The sequence below is a fragment of the Idiotropiscis lumnitzeri genome, chromosome 6, assembly GCF_059441095.1.
Source record: "Idiotropiscis lumnitzeri isolate Australia: NSW breed Sydney's pygmy pipehorse chromosome 6, RoL_Ilum_1.0, whole genome shotgun sequence".
NCBI lineage: Eukaryota > Metazoa > Chordata > Actinopteri > Syngnathiformes > Syngnathidae > Idiotropiscis > Idiotropiscis lumnitzeri.
In genome coordinates, this window is record NC_142396.1 from 14,923,170 (window position 1) to 14,950,356 (window position 27,187).

The window sequence follows — 27,187 nt, forward strand, 5'->3', positions numbered from 1 at the left end:
ACAAGTCTATATATAAACTTTACATGAGCTCACCAGTGCTGCTCTGCATTGTAGCCCGGCAAAAGAGGCTCCATGGTCTTGTATGCGGTGGGTGCTACATCCATGCAATCGTCATATTTCTTCGCATCGATGGCCTCTGGAGCCAATCCAATTCAGGTGTGGGACAGCATATACCCAGGACTGGTTGCCAGTCAGTCACAGGGTCTTATGTCACCATTGCGGTTGAAAGGGACATTTTGTGTGAAGGGTTGTAATTTTTATAGGTGCCACAAGATGGTGGCGGAGCCCTGCTAATGTCTAAATGAAACTCCTCAACTCACTTTCTTGACACTGAAATGCCAAAGAAGGCGTCAAAGCAATACGGTGGCACACAGAGTGTCTTTTAAGCTAGGCTATCCACTAAAAACTTCATTTCTCATGGCAAGACCCATTTGGGAATTTGGCAGACCGTGCTGTGCCTTGCTTGTGCCATTCTCTCAGACCTAGGGCATTTTGAATTACATGCCCACGGCACACCTGACAATTTGGTGATAGAAAGTTGATTAGACTTTAGACCCGGTGAAACCAGGTCTAAAAAAACAGGTGAGACCAGGTCTTTTTTGTCCCACACACGCCCAATTGGGGGTGGAAGGTGGTCACCAAGAGCTCACTTTGCAGCGCCAACTTTATATCATTTGCAACAGGTTATCTTCTTTCAGTTCCTTCTTAACATATATCGCGTGCGCTGAACTCCTACATGGACTGTGGTTCTGCCAGGTAACACCTCACCCACCACTGATTTTGAAGTAATGAGAGGAGCCATTTCGATAGGGCGGGAATAAAGTCGGCTGTGTTCACTCCCACTACGGCGCAAACGCCAATTTCTAACTGCGCCATCTACGAAAATACCACAAGAAAGAAAACTCCACCCATGCAATAGACTCGTGCTGGCCTTGAAAATATTGTCCTGAGCATTCAGTTGACATTAACCACTATTCATCAAATTATTTATTCACTCACCAATCATTTCATTACATAACACCAAAGTTTTTATCGTGATTTCCTTTGCCGCTGCTGCTTTTCACATCCATGAAGGGAATCTCAAATCTGTTTTTGTGACTTATTCCAACAAGCTGTGAAAGGTGCAAAAATAAAGTAAACTGGACTCATTTTCAAAGCGGTAAGAGTCCAGTTTGTGTCCCAATACTTTTGAGATGCAACAAGCACACCCTCGGATTGGACAATTGTCATAACAGACCATTTGTTACTTATTTATGTTAAACATTTTTGGCAGTTTTACACAGATGACAAGGCCAAAGAGCACATTTAAAATTGCCTCTATGCTGTATTTAAAGTTTTTATGATCACAACAGTTTGACCCTGTGGTGAATTACTTCCAGTTCCGTTATTTTCCTGCAATAGGTTTAAAGAACTCAATTCATCAAAAATCTGTGCACACTTTGTACTTCAACTATTTTCCTTGCATGCTAAAGTCACATTATTTTCTCTTCGACATACTCCTACTCATACTTGACTCCATTTCTGCATGCACAGTAATATTCATCACTTCTGTCCACTATAAAGAAGATCAGAATAACTTAAAGGGAAGTTTCCTGCAAATATTTGCCTTGGCTGCTCTGTTTAGTGCCCTCGAAAGGGGACGATGCATTCCTTCACCCTTTGTGGCCAAGTTATGGTTGGAATGTGGGATGACTCCTTCAATTCTGCTTGACCAACTTGCCCTCCGTGATGATGATGATGATGAGGAGGAGGAGGGGGGGAGGAGTGTAAACTACTTCATGCAACTTTCCCCGAATGACGCGCTCCTCCCCGTTCCCACAGAGGAACAATGTTTCCCCATCTCTCTTTGCCCTTCTTATGTCGTGACACTTGAACAGTGAATGAAGAAACACAGACGTTTTTTGGGGGGGATGCCAAGCAGGTAGAAAAAGTTTTTACGAGAATTTTTTTTTTTTTTTTTTTAGTCATGATGAAAACGTCGCCGCTGCGGATCATCGCCTCTCTGTGTGCTTTTCTTCATTTCAGCGCACTCGTCAAGGTAAACATGATTTCTTCAGCAGTTTTAAAGTCACGCTGGAGAAGCATGGTTGTTGTTGCTTGTTTGAATTGAGAGAGCGCTCACTCACTCAGGAGTGGCTGAGTGCACCTGTTGCTCAGCAGACTGACTCGGCTTCGCATCTGGTGCGAAGTTTGCCAAGAAATGTTACCAAAAGTTTTGTTACAATGGCTGTTGGTTTGTAATAATATGAATGGGCCTTTTAAATGTGAGTCAAATTCACGTCAGCGCGTAATAAATTCACTGACCTTTAGTTGTTTAAGATGGTTCACAATGATTAGCTGTTTAGCCAAAGAGAAGACTGAAGTGTATTCAGGCAGTCCATAAAAAACAACTAGACTCAATATTAGCTACATCAGCACAATCCATTGAGAGTTAAATATATAGTCAAAGTTAAAATTTACAGAGTTTACATTTAAATTTACGAAACCGACTTTGCAATGTGTTATTATGTGTATTTTATTTGTACTTTATTTATGTATTTAACATTCAAATCGGACACATCGACCCATGAAAAATATTGCGAAGAAATTAACCCGACTGGTAATCAAAAATACTAAAAATAAAATATAATGATAATAATTAAAATAAATAAATACCAATAAATACTAGCATACAAAGAAAATAATTAAAATACGGTGACTAGAAGAAGAAGCCTCTGCAAAACATGCAATACAGTTGGAGGGTTAACAAAGTTCATACAGTAAATAAGGGTGTAGATGACAACAATATCCCTCTAGGGCCATTGCATCTGAACTGAAAAATCCTTCTAAATGTGAATAAATCCACTTAAATATTTCACCAAAATTGAAAGCAAGAGATATTTTTGGTCCGCGTTAAGACAAAAAGTTCTGTTACAATCATTAAGTGCAGGTAATTACAATCAAATAATAAATGGTTCCATAATAGATGAATACAATTCATCCTCCGAACAGCTGATACAAACTATCAGGGAGGTCGTAATCCATCCATGTTTATTATTGTGGTTGTAGCATGCAGAGATAAAGATAACTGCACTGCCTCTCAACCTGTGCACCACTTCAAACTACAACCACAACAATAATCACATTTTTAAATTAATCTGCCACTGTTAGCATTAGTATACCGTATTTGTAAATTATTAATACAGTGTTTACGTTGGACACCATTAAATAATGAAGGTGTATCTAAAGAATCATCCTGTGAATGTGTCGGAGTAGAAACATTTCTCAAATCTTTATTGGTCTGAGGGCATGTAACATTCAACACCAGAACAAACCAGGGATACGAAGAGTACCGCGGACAGTGTTAACAATGCATCCCAGTGAAGTGGGATTACATAATTGCGTGTGTGTGGACTAGCCCACCTGTCCTTGCTGCGCTGGTCTTTCCGGATCATAAAAGGCGAGAGTGGGTGAGAATGTCTTGTGGATGTATGTGGCCAATACAGAAGGGTTCGCATTGTAATGAGATGCATTTCAATGTCCCTGTCACACCTGTGGCCAAAACAAGCCTTCACACCACCCTCAGTTTATTTGGTAAAGCTATCCCATGTGGTCAAGTGACGTCCTAATAGTTCTCAGCCACATCCGGTGCTCCAATATCTCTCAGTGGGCAGATTTTACATACAGTATGTACGACACAGCAGTGACAACAGTGACAAGTGTCCATTGTCTCATCGTAGACACGGTTCATTTAGCATTGCATAAGAAACCACACTACGGCTGATGTAGTCGCCCAGCGCAATATAAGATCCTGTTCAGTATTGTACGCGTTAAAGGCCATACATTCTCACCAATGTAATTGTCGCGGCTGTGTGCACTCAGCAAACGCGGAAGTGGTGTTTTATTTTTGTGGTGTAGCACTTGCAACTTAGGAGGCCACAAAGGTCTAATGGAAGGTTGAATTTTCTTTTAAATTTGTAAATGACAGACAGTAACAACAATCCATTAAACTTCTGGAAAAAACAAATCGCATGTTTGTCTGTAATCTATGAAGACCTGTTAGCAACAAAACGCTTACATTGATGATTTGGTAAAATATGAGTTGTGTTGATATGCTTAGTTCCCTTTATCGCATAATGAAATATTATCAGTTGGATAGATTTTCTCATCATACATTGTGTGGCATAGCCTCAGCGTTTTGACACTGTTTTGTACTCTAGGTCAAATATATACAATACTGACACATTTTAACAAGGGCAGATTCATTTGGTCAGAAGAAATATGTGCAACAAAGGAAGCTCTGCTTGTAAAAGGGGAAATTTTAAAGTTCCTCATTTTTTTTTTTTTGCATATTTCTTCACCTCATGCAGTCAAGCAAGAATAGAATGGTGCATTTAAACTCTGGTGCCCTTTGAAGGATATATTTTATGACACCCCCCTCTCCCTGCCCCCTACTCAATTTAAAACAGTCTCCAGGTGTCTAAACTACACATCTTTTCATGTTTTTGTCAAATCACTCCAATGATTAATATGCATAGATGTACTTTTAAAAACATTTTGCTCTGATAAACAAAAATAAATCAAATGTATTTATGTTTATCATATATATGATAAAATAAATTGTTCAGGGATGGCTCTGTCATACAGTGAGCAACTCATCATCTCGCCCAATATACTGCTGGGCCAATGACGAGCTTGGCATTTGTTGACTGGTGGCAAGTGGGCTGAATTTTGCCGAGCCAGTACACCTGCTTTTCTGTCAGCATTTGCTTGTCTTCTCTTCCACAATGCTAAATGCTATGTGCGCACTGCGGCTGTAAAGCTAAAACAACTTTTTTTTAATAAGCGGCTTTACTTAAGGAGCCACCTCGCAGCAAGGAGCTCCTTGGTTAAAATTGAGAATTGCACGAGCAAGGGATGCCTGTACTACTTGTGGAAGATCTAATGTTGTAGAAGTCTGAAATCGACCCACATTTTTAATGAAAACTTAAACAGAAATTCATCTCAAAGCAAAATCATGCGTGTGGAGACTTCAGCTCGCAGGACATTGATTTAGTAAGATTCTACAGTATTCTGATATTTATTTGGTGCATTATTTTCTTTTGTAGTATTTTTTTTTTTTAGCAATTCCCAATTCCCATGTGTGTTACATGCTTTCCTCAAAATACCCAAGTATTACGCAACTTTTGACACACAGTGTTTTCAGCACTCTTTAATTTAAGATAACCAGCCCTCATCTTGTTCCTAGTACAGATTTTGGTGTCTGCTCATAAATTGAAATTGGCTCTGGAATTTCGTCTAGCATAGCTGGTCATGACATTGGCAGAAGAACTGATCGCGGGATTGGTGATGATGTGAATTATCCTCACGGTACAAAAAGGACATAATTACTTGTGCTCAGACATATTTTTAGAAACAGGTAAAGTAGGACATACTTGGTTATTTAATTTCACACTTGGGTGGGCAGGCACAGCTTTTTAGAGTACAAAAAAAAAAAACAGAACTAGTAATTCAGTGTTGTCTGATCCTTATTAATGTTTGAAAAAAAAAAAAATTCATGACTTCTTCCTGTCCAGCGATTGTGGTTAGTGTTGCACTAACACGCCAGCTCAGAGCAGAACTGAATAAGCACAATGCTTCCTTGTGTCCCTTCACCTGATCAATTAGTTACCAGGCCTGTGAACCTCTCAAAGGTCAGACGGATTGTTTCATCAAAAAAGAATTAGGCTTAGAAGGGAATCTGGCCTTCTCATTCCAGGTGGAAAATTTGGTCCTTCGGATTGGGATGCAAACATTCTAGAAGATATCATGTGTAGCTACATTGGCATGTCTTGATAAAAAAACAAAAAAAAAAAAACAAAGAAAGCATGAATGAATGATGCAATTGATTAAAAAGCCCTGTGCCTGCTTGATATTCAATTTAAAAATCAATATGGACTAGGGCAGGAGCGCGTGTGAACACACTTGATCCTCACGCTCAAATGACCCAGGAAAAGTACAACACTTTGCGTGAGTTTATCATGGTATGGTGCAAATGGCCATGCCTTTATATGGTTACATTCTCTCTGACGGGTCCACGCTCAGCATGAGAAATGAAAGGTGGTGACACTGCTATCAGTGGGAAACATCTTGGAACAAGGAAATAGAACGTTTGGTCAATTTCACAAGAAGTTGCTTGTAGTGAGTATGACCACAGTGTGATTGACACAATACTGTGTGTGCACACACAAACTTTTCTTTGTTTTGCAGCTGATGGTTGAATGGCGTATGCAGTAGCTTAATAATAATAATAATGAAACGCTCGTCTCGGCAGAATGCATTTGTCAAACTGCATCTAAATGAGGAAAATGCGTCACATAATGGTCTGAAGTCCAAAAGTCACAAATCAAGCCTTTCTCTGAGGAATGCCACAGCCTCCACCCACTCACAAGACACTTGAGACTGGATGAGGACGGTCCAGTTTTAAATTAACATAGTTGCCTAGAACCAGAGTGGCTACTCCAGGCTGTGCATGTACAAGATGAATTACAAAGAGTCACAGTTCCCTCAGTGCATGTAAATGAGACTGTAGCTCCTCCCTGGACCTCAAAGGCCTTATTGTCAGCAGATAGCAGATAATTTTATCTGTGACCTCTGCGCCGGTCAGGGCCAAATGAGGCCGTCAAGTCGAAACGTATTCATGTTTTATTCTTCATTTTCTGCCCAAAATATAGATTTACCTACGATTAGGATTTAGGAGGTTTGAAGTAAAGTTTTGAAGGTTGCGACAGCGAATCTCTGCTCTGGTTCTTCTGTGTGGTGTTCTCCTCATGCTTGAGTGGTGACCTTGGATCTCTCCCACATTCCAAAAACATGCATTGCTTATAGATGGCAACATGCTAGTGAACGATTGTCTGCATTTTGGACCAGTTGGAGGCGCTTGAGCGAGGACTGGCTGACTCCAACGTACAGTGCATTACAGTAATCTAGCCTAGATGTAACGAATGCATGGATTACTGTTTCGAAGTGCTGCTGGGAAAGAAAGGGCTTCACTTTCGGCAGCTGCTTAATATGAAATAAGCTGGGTCGACCAATAGCACAGATTTGCTGATCTAAATTAAAATCGCTGTCCAGTTTAAAACCCAAGTTTGAGACTGTTAGCTTTTGATAAGACGTCAGGGGGCCAAGGTATAAAAAAATATATTTTATTGATTAAATATATTTATTGATTGCATTTTTCAACGTGTGTAAGTTAAGTTAAAACCGGATGCTGTCATCTACACGTTTTTGTGAGCAAATCATTGATTTCTCTGGGAAATGTTGATTTGAACATAAACCAGACCATTTTCTTGCTTTTTGTGCATTTTATCCCCCTTGTGACTTTGCCAACGGTTATTGGAGGACATTTTCCTGACAATGTTCTCTGGTGACTATCTGCTACTCACTTTGTATGGCAGTACAAAACTGTGCTGCAGGGACAGTACAGCCCATATTTCCATGTCCTCTGATCTGCACAGTGATAGAGGAGTCAAGGTTGTACTGTGGGAGGCGGATACCCGGAGACACACTCACACACACACACACATACACACAACTGAATTCTATGGCTAGATAGACTGTGTTTGGAAGTAACCCATCAAATTTTGGCTGTTCCTTAAGTATTGTCCTGTTGAATGCTTGTAGCAAATGTGCAGCTTTACAATGTTGCTCTCGCAGAAGTGCTATCGCACATGGACCTGATTTGCAATGCACATCACAGATAACAATCCAGGTGGATTAACTGGCCAATTATAATGGAGAAATGGCCATTCTGTTCAACTTTAATCAGTTTTGTTTATTTATTTTCTATTTTTTGAAGGAGAAGAAGTCAGAAAATATTTTAAATACATGAAAATTAAATTAACATACAATGTCATGATTAAGTCACTTATTGACTTAAATATTTTGCCTGTTCTTAATCTATAGATTTTTAAATGTAGGGAATTTTCTAAGGAAATTGAAGCCATGGTACTTAAAGATTACAATTTACGGGAAATATTATTCTGTTTTGTTATGTGTCCATGGCAAATATTTGCGTTATAGTCCATAAACTGCTGTCTCCTGAGTTACATTGCTTTTACACTCTTTATGGGTGTATAATTTTTTTCCCATGCCATGGGCACTATGCATTCTCTCACAAGATCCAGCCTGCTGCTACGTATACACTTGCCGGCGAGATGACGAGTCACTGACGAGACACTTTATAGTCATAATGACAAGGCTCACCATTGGCCAAGCAGAAAATGGGGTGGTGTGCATGAGGTACCTAAACACAGAATGATGTGCGAACATTTTTGACAAAATATGTCACAGACATGTTATATGACACCTTGGAGCGGATTTAAAAATTAGAATATGTCTCCTTGAAGTGGCACGGTGGACAACTGGTTAGCACGATGGCCTCACAGTGCAGATGTGCAGGGTTCGATCTCGGCTCCGGCCTTCCTGTGAGGAGTTTGCATGTTCTGCCCGTGCATGTTCTCCGGGTACTCCGGTTTCCTCCCACATTCCAAAAACATGCATAGTAGGTTAATTGAACACTCCAAACTGTCCCTAGGTAAGAGTGTGAGTGTGAATGGTTGTTTGTCTATCTATCTGCGTATCAACCAGTTCAAGGTTAGACTCATTTTCTTTATCCTCAGCACTCTTCTATTAAATTTAGATTGTTGTTGATTATATTTTATTAACCACATGCAAAAAAAAAAATCTTTATCGCACTTTCTTTTAACTGCCACATTTAAATTCATTATCCATGACATTCTGTAGAATTTTACACCAAATACTAATCTTAAAAGTCATTGACTGAAATGTGTTATCCACACCAAGATGCCCCCTTTAAACTGAGATCTGGCGACGGGTTATTTAAAGTCTTGTGATACTTTTTGTTCTTGGATCTGACCTTAATGAGCCTGAGGTTTCAAGTGCAGCACAATATTTACCTTAAAAACCCTTTATGTTGATCTGTTATCTGGGGTCTCTGGGTGGGTACAGGAAGTCATGTTAGCACTAAAACAATGAATTTGTTTCCCACGAGAAACTTCTGAGCTAATCAACTCCTTTGCCAAAGACTGACCCTGACCTTTAAAAATGAATTAGCGAAATGTGAAATTTAGTGATGTTGCCGCCTTGATAAATGTGCACATTGTCCCATTCTGTGGAATGAAAGGAGGCAATGAAATGGTTGTCAATTAATCTGAACACGCACACAAACTCAACACCTGGGTGGTTGGATTATGAGCCAAGCAAGTGCCACAATTTTCTTTCTGGTCCACAGCAAATATTTAAGCATAACATAGCTTTATCTGTCCCTAAATGTATTTTTGATGCTCATTTAAAACATGTCTTTTTTTTTCAACCATTTTTTTCAATTTTTTTTTTTTTTAAGTTTGTCCCATTAAAGTTTACGCAATAGATATTTTACTATGATCAAAAACATATTCCTCTTTGCTGTTCTTTATTAATTACTTAATATGTATGTTATGCTGCTCTGTATTAATTACATAATATGCATGTTAACAACTTGAGCAGTTTGTTCTTTCTCAGAGATTAAATTATATTTGATATATATATTTTGGGCCACCTGCTGTAATTTAAATTTGGAATTATTGAAAAATGATCAACATTATTATATGTTGTCAGTAACTGCATTGAGCTAATTTTCCGATGACACTAACCTTATGAATAAAGGATAAAGATTCCACTTACTGCCATCTTTTGTGGCAATAAATCTATTTTCTGAAATGCATCAAACCAATGCCAATTCATTGGGATATTGGGGAGCGGTTTATGCCAATTGCAGATCGCGGCACAATCTCGTCCTTTAGAATTATAATTCTGATTCACTCATATGAATGTGTGTCAAGAATCCGACTTTGATTTTGTGTATATTCTTAATTTGTACACTTAATAAGAACATTCCATTGTATTTGAATATTTATTAGTGAATGAGGCCCGACATTAGATCGGGCAATAACTATCTTTGATTTCGAGGGATTTTGCTGCAACTTTGTGAAGTTTTACGCAGCAATCCGGCATAATGGAATTTCTTTAAAGTGTCGCAATTCCATTTTTTACAGTTACACATGGGTATGCCTCATTGCTGTGTAAAGAGAAAAACAACATTTTATCTGATTTAGTCAAATATATTTACAAATTATTTTCTCAGTCCTTCTGTGGGTCATTATGTACACTTATTGCAACTAGATAAGTAGGTTCGTTTCACGGGTAGTTTTGTTTATTTACTGTATAAAAAATGTCACACAAGATGCTGTAGAGGCCAGCCATGTAAGTACTGTATGTATGTTCTCGTTGCAGTTTTCCTTTTGTTGTTTTTGCAGTCTGTGTTCCAAGTACTCCGACTGTAAGAAGTTGAGGTCAACAGGACCGCCCTTGGGTGACAGCGTTGAAGGTGATGTCTTGATTGTGCTGAGTTCTGAGTCTTGTTACAGAGGAAGGAACTTGGGTGTTATCGAAAGGCATGCAGTAAAGATGGGCTGAGCTAGACTCAGAACAGCAGGCAGGCTGACTGCTTTTCAGGTTGATGTAATGTTTATGTAGCCTTCAGTGTGGCTACTTCCTCCTCCTCCTCTTCCCCAGACTCGTTCAAAGGGCACAGAATGAGGACGAAGAACCAGAGGGTCGCTGGCCGAGTCCCAGCTTTGAGGTGTTTGACCGTTCTATAAGAATTTCAGCATTTAAACATAACATTTTTTCTGGGACAGCCTTTCCCTCCTGGGACTTTAGAGTATGGTTTACATCTTCTCTCTGAGTCATTTCCGAGGCTTAATGGCTTGCAACATTGTTTTGTTTATTTTGGCAGAAGAAAATATGTGATAATTTGGCACACGATTAAAGTATACAAAGCACACTTAGAGAAATCCAATTGCTCAGAGACAGTTGTACATGATTATTTATATAAAAACAAGACTTATAGTATTACAACAGATCTTTCTCAAATATTTTGGGTTTTTTTTGGCGGTAACGTCACACATTTTGTTGTAACTCATGCAATTAGGGACTGATAAATCAATCTCTAGAATTTTGCGAAATCAACATTTGGCTACATTTGTTTGGGTGTTGCCTGTGAAATTGAATTCAGCTTACCCAAAACTGTCGTGAGTCACAGTTGCTCTGTGATTTAACCAAGTGGAGCAATTACTTGTTTACATAGGGCCAGATATGTTTGTTGATTCCCCCCCTTGGTAAAAAAAAACTAAACAATATATATATATATATATATATATATATATATATATATCCATTTTCTAAAGTAATGTTTCAATTGCACTGTCAATATTATAGCAAAACAATTCTGTCCGGAAGAATTGAGCTATAGTGGTCTGTGTGGCCGAAGGTGTCCATAGCAAACTCGTTCTTCTTTAAACCTCAAACCAGTTGAGACTGAATCATGGCGTCTCTGCTGATTGTACCCAGGTAGGGCACTCCATTTTGTCTTAATTGTAAAAGACTTGAGAACATTTCCAACCCCATCACTCGTAATGCCCATCCATAGTTTTGTGTGGTCACCAGGAAGCAGTAGGGAAAAGGATTTGCACCATTTGGCAGCAACCTGTTGGGTGATTTTGTCCCAACTTGTTTCCTGGCTAAAGAAGATATTGCAGTGAACCCTATGACATTGCATCGGGCAATTACTTTGCTCAGCATGACAATAGTATTGAAAGAGGTGTTCAGACCTTTACCAAGAGGGACTCCCATCCCTCATTTACATTGATTCAGATTTTTGGCAAAAGTGTGAAAAGTAAATAGATTAAAGAATGGCTTCAAGCCTCGTAATGCTTCCTCAATGTGAACTAATAAGCTGTACATATTATCATTGTTGAATTATCCATCTTTAGCCACTGATGTAAGGAAAAGGTGTTTGCCTCAAGCAGGGGTCTTCAATCCTGTTCCTCGAGGGCCGGTGTCCTGCCCGTTTTCCACCTCTCCCTGGTGGAACACACCTGAGCGATCGTTATCTAGCTTCTGCAGACCTTGCTGATTATCTGATCATTTGAATCAGCTGTGTTGCAGCAGGGAGAGATGGAAAACCTGCAGGACACCGGCCCTCGAGGAACAGGATTGAGGACCCCTGGCCTAAAGTGTCTTGCAACAGCAATAAAAGATCACAAGAATTTGGGTCGGTTGAATCTTTGCTGACGATATTTTGGTTTGTTTCAAACACTGAGGAAACTGACTGGTTTATCCAATTGCGCAAGGCCAAGAAAAATGACAGACATGATGGTTGATTCCAGTTGTGTTCTGCATTGTCTGCATCATGTCCTTCGCCAGACTGACGTCAATGCGGCACAATGAGAATGCCTGCTGAATGCTGCTTTCATTTGCAGGGTGAAAGCCGAGAAAACTGACCTTGGTCCTGGTTTGTCATGCAGGCTTGATATTCACTCGCATTAAAAGAACTGCTTGAAAGAACAAATTTCCCAATCGCGTAGCTGTGAACTATTCTTTCATATAAAAATTCATCCAAAATGATTGGATGTTTTTTAGTTGACATATTTAACAAATAAACACCACAATGCCCCCTAAACTCAAACTAATTGGTTAATGGCAGTGATGACGGCTCTCAACATATGTTCAAGACACCAGCAGAACATTGTGAAATTTTTGTGACACTTATGCCAAAGGAAGGAACAGCTTCAACAAGACGTTAAGACAAAAGCAGGGATATAATGTAACCATAATGTAAAAAAAAAAAAAAAAAAAAAATCCATCCAATGGTTCGTAAAAATCAGCTTCCTGTTTTTATGATGGGATGGATTCTATTTCACTATTCAAATGGGTTAAAGCAGACCGTGTTCAACCTTTAAGGTATACTCTTACACAAAAAGTCAAACAACTGCCCACACAGCCTCGACATACACGGCAGCCTTGAACCACGCGCCCCCCCCCCCCCCTCGTCATATTTAGAAAGAATAAACGCCCAGAGGGTTTGGGAGGAAAGCAACAGTCACCATTGTGAGTAAAAAAAGAAACTAATGCAAAGTCTGGTCCCCGGGGAGAAGTGGGTGGTTGGGCTGGCTGCATTAATTAGTAAGCCTTGAAACGGTGACTGTATTTGAATAGATTTCAACGAAAGTTATGTTATAGTGATTTACCTTATTTCAATAAAGATCAATTACTTTTGGTTGGATAATTTGCAGCAATGTAAAAGACCTCTTTTTTTATTTATATTTTTGCTGTTTTATTGACTGCATGATAAAGATTAACCTCTCAGCTATAACATACTTTCATGACACTATAATGCTTGAAATGTTGTTGATAATTAAGATAGATCTCTAATACGTAGTTTGTTTCGTTTGGAAGCAATTAGCTATCAGAGTATACATTCTAAGAAAATTATCCCTCTACCCGCCTTACATTTGCTCTTTAAACACATCAGCTATTGTCAGCAAAAATGAAAGACTCATGGAAGTACAGAACATTCTATAAATGTTTGTGGTGAAGTGTAACATTAATTTGCTAGTTCATATTAGTTAGGCCCTCCATAATGCTCGGTTCTCTCTCTGTTAGGCGCTCTCGCTTAAGTTAATAATTGGTTACCAATTGGGACTTTTCTGGGTTTTTCAGAGGTGAAGCATGTTGAAATTCTTGGTCTTGAGATAAACAAATTGAAAGTTAGCATATGACTGATTCTGGCTAATCAGAAATGTGCAGGCGGAACTCAATTTAGTTTTAAAACACATGTGGTGCATTTTAGGTGAACTACCAGCTTTCGATCAAATGCCCGAGCACTGAAAACAAGTTTCCAACCAGACCTACTTCCTTGTTTATAGTAAGGTTATTCAATCAGTTACAGATGCTTCTTCCCATAATAGTTAACTAACTTCAGACCCAGGGCTTTATTTTTGTTTTAAGCACAATTGTAGTGCAAAATTAGTTTTTTTGGTCTTTTGGAATTTTGCTAAACACTCTGGTAGAATCGGGCATAGTAAATGGGGCATTTACGACTTTTTACGCCGTTGTGGGGCGTAAATAGTCTTCCCCTCTGGCAATCGTCTGCATCAAAATCATGTCACTATGTTGCGCTTGTCATTGATGATGTAGTCGGCCGTGTATATCGTGACATTTGCAAAAGGAGTCAACCTTGCACCCCATACCATGCCTCTATGTGTGAACCACTACCCTCCCACTCTCCAATAATGACAGGGGTGCTATTAAAATAATTTGAATATGATTAGAGTCTATTTAATTCAACAAATTGATTTCTACAATGATTTAGAGCAGTGGTCTGCAACCTTTTTTCCACTGCGGATCGGTTCATTCAAGTCCATAACTTTCAGAGCGGGCTCCGTACGTGGTAAGTGGATTTCAGGATGGATGGATGACCACATGCTTGTTTTTCTGGTTGATGATTCAAAGTCAACAGATGATTCAAGTGCATATTGCATGGAACTAAAAGGTGTTTGTGTTTGTTTTCTTACAGGGCTCCGATGTATACTGTAATGGTACGTAAACACATTCATTTGCTGAAGTATATTCTTCAAAAAAATATAGACCTTTCTTTCTAAATAGTTTCTCTATTTCAGTATTATGAATTAAAATGACAAATGTAATTGGGAATCTCGTTTTTCTGATTTTCTGTATCATCTCACAGGTAGGCTTTGTGACAGCAATGAAACGCAACGTTTAATAACAACAGCGACAACAGTCACACTTGGATCGCCTTCCGGTTGCTTTTTATCAATTGGGAACATATCTGGAAATGGTTCACTTACTGGGTTGATTCCTGGAGCTGTTTATCAAGTCTTCCTCAACTGCTCCAGCTGCTGTCAAAAGGTTACAATGAGTGAGTCAACCTGAAAATAAGGAAACACTACAACATGAACTCAGAAGTATGAACATTTAAGCAATAAGCTCTTGGACTGACAGGATGTACCCACCTCTCTGCTGAGACACACTCCAGATCTGAATTGCTCCTGAACTAAATTTGTAACAATTTGAACAATATATTACATTGAAATATTTATACAAATAGCAGTATCTTAAAATTAACTCTAAAATGCACTGGGAGCCAGCAAAGAGAGGTCAAAATTATTCAGTTATGTGCTCCCTCTTTCAAGCTCCTGTTAGAAGGTGAGCAGCAAATTTTGCACCAACTGGAGACGCTTGAGGGAGGACTGGCTGACTCCAAAATAAAACGCCTTAGAGTAATCTAGCCCAGATAGAACAGAGGCATGGATTACTGTTTCGGCTGTCGAGAAGGAAGTATTTCTCCTTAGCTTAGATGAAAGAAGCTCAATCTAACAACAACAGTAATTTGCATGTCCAATTTAAAATCCAACTTTGAGACTGTTGGCTTCAGATAAGACACCAGGGGTCCAAGGTCAACAGGGTGGACTGTAGAGGGGCCACTGGGACTGGGAGCAGCATATCTTCTGTTTTCTTTTCATTGAAATTTAAGATATTCAGTGACATGCAGGTTTTGAATTTCTCTAGACAGGACAAAAGAAACCTTATGGTTCCAGATGGCAACCCAATAACCAATCTCCCCTTTTGCTCAGAGCTTCAACAAACCATCAAGGTTGAAGTCAAACATGTCACAACATCCTCTATAATGGTGAGCTGGACCAAACCAGAAGGAAACTTCTCTTCCTACATAGTCCAATGGACTGATGGAAAAGTTGCCAAAAATGAAAATGTGATTATAACATCGAAAAACATGACTGGCTTGTCTGCTGGGACCATGTACAATGTAACTGTAACTACACTGAAGGATGATGGAGTGACTGAAGGTGATACTGCAGTTGTGTCTGTGTACACAAGTAAGTACTTTTTTTTTATTGTGCTTTACAAAATAATGGTTAACTTCCAAAAATGCTGCATAGTAGCTCATTGGGTAGCGGTGAACTGAGAGTCCCCAAACTGTTGGAAACATACAGTTGTCCAAAATGTCTTCCTCTATTACGAGGTCCACCTATGCCTGTATGTTGCCCAAATAAGTATTGTTGGAGTACTTGCTATTTCTTATTTTGATCTGTCTCCTCCTGTGTAGAACCAGGTCATATTCGTGAACTCTCTGCTTCCGCAAACACATCTGAAATATCTCTGAAATGGATCCCACCTGATGGAGAGGTGTTTATATACCTGGTGAAGTGGGAAAATGGTGGAGCGCAGGTCACCAAATACACAAATGACTACGGCATTGTGCTATCAAACTTGGTCTCTGGTACATCATATACAATCACAATTGTTTGCATTGCTGGAGACAACCAAACAGAGGGGGAACCCTACACATTTGCTCAAGTCACAGGTAAGGCACACGTCATAGCAAACAAACATGGACAAAATTGTTGGTATTCTATTCAAGAAAGTAAACTCAATGTGGTCTTTGACATAGCTTTAATTAGACATTTTGACAAAATCTATCTTGACACCTCACAAAACTGAAGAGAATGTCATTTGGAGAGATTAGATGGATAGATGAGCTTTTTTTTTTTTTTGCTAATCACGTCAGTGCATTGTTGAGATGCCAAAAGTAACCATAAAATATAAGAATAATGTACCTCAATTGAAACTTTGAAGAGTCTGCTCTGGGGTCATCGCTGGGGTGTCTTGAATCTGCGAAGAGCAAAACGAAATCTCTAAACCATTAAGGCATTCTAGGGTGAAATGTTTTGCCTCGTGTCTGAGAATTCGATCTCTGCCACTGCTCATGGGTCCTCCCACATGTTCATGGTTGACATACAGACACATAGTATTGTTTAATTAATTGTGCAAAGCAAAAGTATCCTAACATTCTACTTTCTTGTTTTCAGTACCTGAGAGGCCTGAAAACATAATGGCGACCCCGGGAACTGACTCCCTAAAAATTGAGTGGACCTTACTCCAAGGGAGAGCTGATTTCTATGAGGTGAACATCTCCAATGCAAATCTGTTATATTCCTCCAGCAATAAAACAAATTACACCACAGCTCATTTTCATGATTTGTATCCTGGGAGAGTTTATCTCATCACAGTCACTGCTGTGGCTGGAAACCTAAGCAACACGTCCAACCAGATTTCATTTGCTTCCCGTAAGTTCATTAACTTTCCTAGATGGTTTTATACTGACTGTGATCTGAATTTGCGTTTATAGCCGAAAATAAAAAGCTCTAACTAAGTGATCATCTGAAACTGTTTTCTTGTCCTTATTTTTCAAATGATCAGTTCCGACCCCACCTGGGTCCCTTAATATCAGTAAAAGGACAACGACTTCACTTGACCTTCGATGGGAGAGTCCCACTAAAATGGAGGGTGCTCCCTTTATCAGTTACCACATCACCTATCAAACACCAGGTGGTAACAGGCAAACCATTAACACCACCAACAACAGCATGATGCTGTCAGAGCTCTCTTCTGGAACACTGTACAATATAACCGTGACCACAGTTGGACCCCAAAATCTGAGAAGCGTTACAGTCCATAAATCAGCATACACCTGTGAGTACACTACAAAGATCTGCTTTAACACTTTGTGTATATATTTGCCTTTCATGGTATGTGTTAGCATTTCAAAATAGCACCCACATACAGGGTAAGATCCTCTTCCTTAAATGATGTTTTAATTTTTTTTTTTTTTTTTTGTCCAGACATAAGAGGACATTCGGTCACCCTTCCAGTAATGGTCAAGCCAAAGCGCAATTCAAGTTAATCCTAAAATGTCATCAGAAAAACGAATGTTCTAACAACTTTTGTTGGACAGGCTAAGAATTTCTAATATTATTTTGCGGACAAAGCTTATAGAGCCACATGGCCAGTCAAATAAAGCTTGAAAAAATGCTTTTATGGCAGCAGCCATGTATTTCTCTTTATCCATTGTTTAAAAGCTTGGAGCTTGTCTATTAGAACACACCCGTAGCAACCTGCTAGTTTGTTGATTGTTGAATACAACCTCTCTTTAGTTGTATCAGCCTCATATTTGAATACATGCGATACTTTTTTTTCTAGCTCCCAACCCTGTGCTAAACCTTGTGGCCAGTCCAATCAATACAACCTCGATAAGTGTGGCATGGACCAACCCTCGCGGGATGCAGACATTTTACAAATACTTGGTTCAGATCTACAACTCTACAGGAGCAATTGTGAATGAACAAACAGTCCGTGATAACAACACTGATGTACATGACCTGGAACCAGGAACTAAGTACAACATTAGTGTTGCTACGTTAGCAGCAGAAAGTGAATCTACAAAAGAGCAGACAGTCACTTACACAAGTAAGGCATTCTTTTTGAAAATATATGACACGCACATACTTTCTTGAGATGGTCATGTTGATTTTAACAAAAATATTTGTCTTATGTTAACTCTGACAAAAACCTCTTCTCTTTTCTGTGTAGAGCCAAATGCTGTGATTGAACTCAAAGTGAAGGATTATAACACAACAGCCATCCAGTTGATATGGTTAAGATCAAGTGACTACAAGGACACCTATAGCTATCAGCTAATTGCATCCCAGGACAACAAAGTAGTTCAGCATGGGATAACTAAAACAAAAATGTATACCTTCTTCAATCTGACCCCTGGAACTCTTTACAGCTTTGAGGTGTTCACAGTTTTAGAGGGGCTGAATTCTTCATTGGAACAGATATCGCAATACACAAGTAAGGCCTCACTCACTCATACTTTTTAAAAATGTAATAATAATAATAATAATAATAAATCCATCCATCCATTATCTGTACCGCTTCTCCTTACAAGGGTTGCGGGGGGTGCTTGAGTTTAGCCCAGCTATCTTCAGGCAGTAGGCGGGATACACCCTGAACTGGTTGCCAGCCAATCGCAGGGCACACAGACGAACAACCCTCCGCGCTCACACTCATACCTAGTGGCAATTTAGAGTGCCCAATCAACCTGCCATGCATGTTTTTTTTTTTTGGAATGTGGGAGGGAACCGGAGTACCCGGAGGAAACTCACGCAGGCACGGGGAGAACATCCAAACTCCACAAAGAGAAGACCGGAGCTGGGATTGATCCCACGACCTCTGCACTGTGAGGCCATCATGCTAACCAGTCGTCCACCGGGCCTACCATACTACTACAAGTACTACTACTACTACTACTACTACTACTACTACTACTACTTCTACTACTACTACTACTACTAATAATAATAATAATAATAATAACAATAATAAGGATAATGCTAATAAAAATAATTAAAAAAAGAAGAATAGGCGGCATTGTGGGAGACTGGTTAGCACAATGGCCTCACAGTACAGAGGTTGTGGGGTCGATTCCGGCTCCGGCCATCCTGCGTGGTGTTTGCATGTACTATATAAAACGTAAACCGCACAAAGGATTATTATTATTGTGGGAATTTTAATTCTTATTAGTAAATATTCAAATTAGCATTTTATTTTTAAAATAAAGCCTCACTCCCATCCACCTACAGTGCCGATGAAACCCCTAATTACTCCGAATAGCTGTCTGATACTCTTTGCAGTTGAGAAATATGCAATATGCATCCTGGCCACAGTACAAGTAAATCTGATATTTGTCTTCTCTTTTCAGAGCCTGGGTTAGTTTCAGACATCAGCGCCATAGGGACAACGACAAATTTGTCTGTTTGCTGGAGTGCTCCTATGGGGCATGTGGATTCCTACACTGTCCTGTTGAACGAAGACTCCGAATCTGAAATTGCAAAGAAAAATCTGAGTAACTCAATTCTCAACACATTATTTACAGACCTGAAGCCAGGCGTTCTTTACTGTGTAACGGTGATAAGCAAAAGTGGGACTTTCGAGAGTGAAAATGTCACTTACTGCAATGCAACATGTGAGTTAACTCATCTTGTTTTGAAGATGACGTACGCTTTTTTCAAATAGTAACCAATAAAACTTGTCTTTTTCTCTTGATCAGTTCCAACCCCTCCTGGACCCATAAGTGTTGAGTTGCAGACTGTCAGCTCGATTAATTTCACCTGGGCCCACCCAGATGATATGGATCGAAATCAATACAAATTCAGTGTCAATGCCCAATCCATCACACAAAACTGGTTTCTTTTGAACAATCTCAAATCTGGAAGCCCATACTCCATTTCTGTTGCAACTATTGGGGTGATGGGTTATAAAAGCACAGCGGTAACAGCAAATAATTATACAAGTAAGTGAATTAGCATGGGAGGTCAAATGTAAAGCCAGAAAACTTCTCATTTTGTTTTTCATTCTGTTTGCCTTAGGACCATATTCCGTCACCAATTTGAACGCGGAAGAAATTACTACAAATGCTGTCATGTTGGTGTGGGAGCAACCAGAAAAAAAGCCCGACTACTCATACCTAGTGCATGTCACCAATGGAACGTTTCCACCATTTGAAGTGGTCTCCAGAAACTTGTCCATCATTATCTCTGGCCTTCTCTCTGGCAACGAGTACACCTTCACCGTCTACACACAAGCAGCAGATTGCACTCTGTCATCACCTCAGATCAGCTCCTTCTTTACACGTACGTATGTACTATAAGAGCATCCTCATTATCAAAAAAAAAAGATATACATTTTTTAGATCAAATAGTATTAAATTATATATATATTTAAATAAAAGTAATATTGAAAGAAAAAGGGGAAAAAATCTGATGCTTCATTTCTTGGTCATATACACTCACTACTAATGTTTTATATGACTGCAGTGTTCAATATCCTTCGTTCATCATGCCCATCTCTTGGGCAGGGACTGTGATGTCACTTTGGTGGGAAATAATCTTCAGGAAAAATTCAAGGATGAAATTAGACTAATGATATGCAGTATTTTAACAACCATCTTTATATTAATCAAAGGAAACATTATACATGTGTTTTCTAGGCCCATATGCGATTAATGAACTGGATGCGCACACCATAAACTCAACTGCAATCCAACTGGTTTGGTTGGAACCGTTACAACACAAGCCCGAGTACATCTATCGGATAGAGACAACTGGCTGTAGCTTCCTAAACCAAACTGTGGTAAAGGAAATTGCCGTGATCACAGACCTCAATCCTGGGACACAGTGCACTTTCTGTGTATATGTCCAAGCAGGGGATGGCACAGAAGGGGAAGAACGCTGCATTTCTCAGTACACAAGTAAGACTTTAATTCGTCATTTGGATGGATGCACTTTCTTCCCGTTATTTCTCAAACTCAAGTGGTTGTTTTCTCCTGTCATGTTATCAGTGCCAGAGGCAGTACAACTTGGGATCTCCAGTCGAGGCTCAAACATGTCAGTCCTGGTGTCATGGATTACCCCATCAGGGAATGTAGAGATGTATAGTGTTTACCTCAACAGCTCTTCTACGTCCCAGTCACAGACGGTGGAGTCCACCAAAAACTCCTTGCTTTTCAAGGGGCTGTCGGCTGGAAGCCTGTACAGCGCCAAAGTGATATCCCATAGCGGACCATTCAATGTGTCATCTGAATTAGTTACAAATGCTACCTGTAAGTACAAATTTATTCATGCAATATGTAGTAACACACTCGTGTGCACACTCACCAGTCATTGCATTACGTACACCAGCACAATATTATGATGAGTTGTGCCAAATTTGAATTTGTTCATTTGTTTGCTAATTCCCCACAGTCGTATACAGTAATCTGTGCTTAGAATATTACAGTTTTGAGTAATAACTTATTCAGTTTTCAGTTTAAACAATGACATATATCACCCAGCCAGGGATCCAAACAAAATTGTACAAAGGGATATTAGGGTCATAATGAAGTGCAAACAAAAATCATAACGGTGTCATAATACCACACACGCTGTCTGAGACCAGATGCCACTGTCTCATGACACATATTAGATAATTACAAAGATGGGCACTTGACTCTTTTTTGTCAGTCAGGCCCTCGCCCTCCTTATGAATTTTTAGTCATAAAAATTGTTGGCCTTCGACAATGTTATGCCCCCCAGCAGTCCGGACAATTCCGCCCCCGGGACGGACTGCCCAGCTCAGGATATATCCATCAAATAAAAACACTTTCAACTGACAATAACACAAGCAATTTCATTTTTTCTCTGGAACAAACCCCAACAATTGCATGAGTACAATAACCTGTTTTTGCAGATGATATTGTTCATGTTTCTGAAATGAAAACACTGACTTTTATTGTTTGTGAAACTTTACAAAACTGGATGTTGACAGTCTAAAACATAACACAAGCATACATTTATGATTACAATCTTTTTTTTTTCATAATACATTACATAATATTGCAATTTTTTTCTCATCATAATATTACAACTTGTTTTTTATACAGTTGTATTGTTATTTAATTTGAGCTCATTTTAGCAAATGATGTGGATTTAGTTTTCTAGAAATTTGCATAACATTAAATAACATGATGGTATGCTAATTAAGTTATGTAGCATAGCATAGCCTAGCATTACTTTCCTTCTTGAAGTTAACTCTTTTATTTACCAACTCCCAAAGTTCCAAACCCGCCTGGGTCAATTGAGATCGTCACCAAGTCAACAAACTCAATAGAAGCAAGGTGGACAGATGCTCCCATGATGAATGGCACATCGTTCTTCTACCAGCTAACAATTGCGCCACCTAAGGGAAGTGGAAACATCAATACCACCAACACCAGTCATACTTTTAAACGCTTGCTCTCTGGGACCCCCTACAACATTTCCATATCAACAATCGGAGTCTTGGGTTTTAGGAATCAAGTGATTCGCACCTGTTTGGTCACCACAAGTAAGCATTTTTTTAACCTTTGAATGCACAAATGTGCCTGATCTCAGGGATAACTCTTTCACCTCTCTAATTCCCTTAGAACCCTTGCATGTGAAGTTCCTCAACACTTCTACAGAAGAGGAAAACATCACAGTCACATGGTTTGAACCTGATGAACACAAGGAAAGCTATCGCTACAATTTGACCTGGCAAAGCTCTGATTGGCCCATCAATGGCAGTACCGTGGCTAACCAAACAATGCATACTATCAAAAACCTGGTCCCAGGCAGCAGGTATAACATTTCTGTCATCACTGAGACTCAGGATCAAACTCTGGGTGCTCCCAGAAGCATTTCCTCTTGCACAGGTATGGTCACAACATCTTACACATTACACATCACAGTGAACTGTTCTTATTGTGTTTAGTAAATGTAGGAGTCCTAATTTAGGATCTTGTGGTGTTTGATTGCTGTGGTAATGTGTTAGTACTTGGGTCATGTGATGTGACAAAGGTGGTGAATGCTGGGTAATGTAAATGCTTTCCAGTAGTAGTAGCAATTTTTTGTTGACTGCTTTGCTATGCCGTGCTTTGATACTGCGCCACTACACTACATGTGTCATACAGTGCCATCCTAAGTGTGTGGAAAAGTGAAAGCTTATTAAATCAATCTAAGCACATTCAGGAATCAGTGTGCTTTTATTGTCAAGCTATCAAAATGACAAGCAGCACATCAGACAGGGACAGGACCCAACCTCTTTCTCTCAGAAGCGACATTAAGAATATGATAGCGATCAATGTAGGACAAGATTTTACACGCTCATTTATTCTTTCATACTTTACGATAACACAATAAAATATTTGTTGACAGGTATAATTTTTAGAGTCTCTCGAAAAGAAAGGGCACATTTACTCTATTTAAAATGATGCTGAGAATCAACAAAACGAAACTTTGGTCGATCATTTATCTGTTGTAACATCTTATTCTGCTGTTGTTTTTAACTTTTAAGTATACTTCTTGTGGATTTGATGATTAAAGTACATCTTTAGCATTTAGTCAGGAAGTTGGGACTGCACCACCTCCAATTGCTTCTCACCATCCTGGTCACTGTCACTCCACAGCAAGGAGTTATAAGTTTGCCAACATGGCTGCATATGTTACAACTGCAGAAGTAACCTCGAAAGTGTTCAGTGGGGTTGAGTTCTGTAAGAAGGCCTCTCCATTCTTTTCCCTTACACATTTTGGAGGTGGTCTCTAAAAAACACATCATGTGCCTGGCAGTTTAGGCGCCAACGGGTTCTTCCGCAGCAGTGGGCCATTTGTTAAAAGAATAAATATACTCAGTATCAGAATCCATTTTTTGTACATTCTAGGTTATGCTGCTCATCCCACAAATACATGACGCTTATGAATGGAAAATTATTTAAAAGGGTAATAAACAGGCAATTCAAGTGTATAAACGGTTCAAAATGGGCAAGTTATAAAATCATACATTGCCTTGTGTGTCTAAGAAGTATTTAAATAATCTCCCTCTTCCATATCTACTCCAGATGCAAGCCGAGTGAGAAATGCAACATGTGAAGGTCCAGACATTCCAAATGCAGAAATTATCTTGTCCTGGAATAAGCCCGAAGGCCAATTTCATGATTTTCGTGTCACGATAAATGATCCTGAAATGATGATTGGGACAAGCACCTGTAACCAAAGCTGTAGCCAAACCATCTCCAACCTAAGTCACTACACTTCATACAACATAATGATGGAGACGCTGAGCTGTGGAGAACCTTCTACTCCAGTGGCTCTCCACTGCAGAACTGGCATCACAGGTTGGACATGTTTTTCGTTTCACTTTCACTTTTTAAAGACAACAATCTATATATTTGCTGTCATGTTTTGGCAGACCCACCAATTCCAGAAAACTATCAGTCACTGACCAGTGTGAATGAGAAAGTATACAACAGATTCTCTATTGAGATCAATTCCAGACTGATGGAGGAAACCAATGGGCCAATCACTCATTTTGGTGTTTTAGTGACCGAAAATATAAAAGGTATGTTTAAAATCCTCTTTTTCTTATTTTCACAGTATTTTAATTTCATCCTCCTACCTAAATATTTGTGTTTTGCTTTGTTAATATGATAATCAGTCTCTTATGTCTGTACCTTCAGAAGCTGATATGGCTAATATGAGTGAGTACTTGGGGAAAACATATCAACAGTGGATTGACAATCAGACTCCGGTCTACCTGGCAACCGTCAAGGAGAGAAATGGTCTATTACGCAGTCAAGAGAACATTTCTGTCGAGATTGGAGATGGTTCGGAATGGAAGGGCTACACCAATGGAGCCCTTCGTGGCAATCGAAGATACACGTAAGACTTTAAAAACATCTGCTACATCTAGCATCCATCCATCCAATACAACAGCTCAGTAAAAAATATATATTGATAAAGATAATAATATAATAATATTTTTTATGGACACTGTGGATTAATTCAACCCTTTATTAATGTGAAAGCAGTAGTTTGTTGTGTTAAAGAACTGCCGTGCGTCATACCAGGAACACTTCCTTTATATTGTGCCTTTTTCTTCTCTTCTTTTCATAGATCTAAATAAGAAGATATTTTTAAAATAACATTGCTGTAAAGACATAACATTACATGTAGAAATGTGGATATATTTCTTTGTATTAAAAAATAGCGGCTTCTCAAAAATCTTCTTTTCCCCTTAGAAAAAAAGTATGGTAAATGGAGGTGGCACTCTAAGTACTAGTCGAGCAAATTTTCTGCCAAGATTTTTTAAAGGATCTTTTGTTTTTCCTCCAGTACCCCCAAATAGCACACTAAGTCTGGGGTCTTGTTTGAAAAAAGGGCCAAGCACCAGTCGCAAACTTGAAGAGTGTTATCACAGTGCACAATTGAATAGAGACTGTTGATCTGAGTCACTACCGTCATTAAGCAATATTCATTTCATTAGTTCGCACATCTTACAACATTAGTTGTTTTGTTTTCACATCTTTTATCCTGCAGGTATGCCATTGTGTTGTTCACTAGAATGAGCATGAAAGACAACCTAATCCAAGTCAGCTCAAATACACTCAAGATCGCAATCACAAATTTCTACCCTGTGATAAAACTCCCACAGGACCCAGGTAATGCCGGTTCAATATGAAATGCCCACATCACGTGTTTGCTTTCTTACTCTTTCAAGTCGAGCCATAATCTTTGTCGATGTCATAGTTGTCATCAGCGTTGCTGTCGGAGCAACACTGGGGATTTTCAGCATTCTCTTCATCATTCTTATTGGCTTCATTGTTTACTGGAAAAGGTCTGTTACATTCATGAAGTCATGTCAAGTCACATATGTGTGTAAGGCACACCTTTCAACTCCTTGTTTGAATGATGCAGGTTGTCCAAAAAAGAATCCTCAGACATCCAGATTCATTCTTTGAGGTAAAAAATGTTAATTTCTTTCATATTTATGTGTACATTTCCATTTCCATTGTCTTCCATAACTGTCGGTCAATGTTACTTTAATTTTCTTTTTAGAGATGCAGTGTAAGTATGGGCCTTCAAAGTTAAGGAGAAATGAATCATTGTGTTTCCTAAAAAGTTCTCATCATTCTTCTTGTCCTCCCTCTGAGCAGAAGTGCAGCAGTGAGGGTGGAGGACTATGAAGCTTACTACAAAAAGCAGAAGGCGGACTCTAATTGTGGCTTTGCAGAGGAGTTTGAGGTGAAACATTTGCTAAACATCTTGACCACCTCAGTCAATTTACTGCTCACATTCACTTTTCAGCGACCCGAGTGAGGAGAAGCGGTACAGATAATGGATGGATGGATGGGTAAAAATAGGTATTCGGTCTTATGTAGATTAAAAGTGCGGTTTCAAGCTGCTAGTAACCTTTGCATCCTTCCCTGCCTCGTATTTCTAACGAAAGCCACGCCCATCACAAACGTGCGCGCGACAGGCACTGCAACGCACACTGTATACAAGTTGATGTTAGCAAAAACTGCTACATTGGTAGCATGACTTATTCACGTTGGAAAGTTGCAAACACAAAATTTTGTCGGTGTGTTTTTTTTTGAAGGTACAATCCAATAAAATTATAAGAAAGGTGATAAGATTACCTGACAAACTGGTGGGAACGATGATGATGTCGGTTTATGCCAACACCTCGATCAAGTTTACCACATAATACTTCGACCTGCATCCATGAGGCAGCTCGGTGCGAGCTGTCAAATTCCCAATTATGCTAAATGAGACTTTTACATGCACGGAAATGAAGATGCGCCAGTTTTTACACCCAAAGGCATGTGTGTTGTCCACGAAGACATATGTGAGCGTGTACGGCAATGATTGACGCACTCAATCCTTCTGCCACGACTGATACACCATTCTTATTGTAGTGTAACAACTTTTTAAATAATAATTAAAAATAAAATCAGAGGCATAAGATGGTGACATTGAATGATACTTTTTCAAAAGTACATTTTAATAATAGCTCATACAGACAATTTTGACATATAAGATGAAGAGTTTTACTT

At 39.2% G+C, this 27,187-nt stretch overlaps 1 protein-coding gene across 1 annotated transcript in view; it reads left to right on the forward strand.

The window, feature by feature from the left end:
• Positions 1 to 1,828: 1,828 nt before the first annotated feature.
• The window catches only part of LOC148335383 (receptor-type tyrosine-protein phosphatase eta-like), a 30,379-nt gene continuing 5,020 nt past the window's right edge, over positions 1,829 to 27,187 (forward strand). Inside the window, exons 1-23 of the mRNA XM_088299174.1 lie at positions 1,829 to 2,038; positions 14,438 to 14,459; positions 14,609 to 14,800; positions 15,516 to 15,776; positions 16,007 to 16,264; positions 16,770 to 17,027; positions 17,161 to 17,433; positions 17,941 to 18,207; positions 18,331 to 18,594; positions 19,505 to 19,768; positions 19,853 to 20,095; positions 20,172 to 20,435; positions 20,792 to 21,052; positions 21,143 to 21,403; positions 22,396 to 22,665; positions 22,745 to 23,011; positions 24,194 to 24,469; positions 24,544 to 24,693; positions 24,812 to 25,013; positions 25,671 to 25,792; positions 25,881 to 25,968; positions 26,049 to 26,093; positions 26,288 to 26,375. Coding sequence (XP_088155300.1) covers positions 1,967 to 2,038; positions 14,438 to 14,459; positions 14,609 to 14,800; positions 15,516 to 15,776; positions 16,007 to 16,264; positions 16,770 to 17,027; positions 17,161 to 17,433; positions 17,941 to 18,207; positions 18,331 to 18,594; positions 19,505 to 19,768; positions 19,853 to 20,095; positions 20,172 to 20,435; positions 20,792 to 21,052; positions 21,143 to 21,403; positions 22,396 to 22,665; positions 22,745 to 23,011; positions 24,194 to 24,469; positions 24,544 to 24,693; positions 24,812 to 25,013; positions 25,671 to 25,792; positions 25,881 to 25,968; positions 26,049 to 26,093; positions 26,288 to 26,375 — 4,668 coding nt within the window. The 5' untranslated portion in view covers positions 1,829 to 1,966. The remainder of the gene's footprint in view (positions 2,039 to 14,437; positions 14,460 to 14,608; positions 14,801 to 15,515; positions 15,777 to 16,006; positions 16,265 to 16,769; positions 17,028 to 17,160; positions 17,434 to 17,940; positions 18,208 to 18,330; positions 18,595 to 19,504; positions 19,769 to 19,852; positions 20,096 to 20,171; positions 20,436 to 20,791; positions 21,053 to 21,142; positions 21,404 to 22,395; positions 22,666 to 22,744; positions 23,012 to 24,193; positions 24,470 to 24,543; positions 24,694 to 24,811; positions 25,014 to 25,670; positions 25,793 to 25,880; positions 25,969 to 26,048; positions 26,094 to 26,287; positions 26,376 to 27,187) is intronic.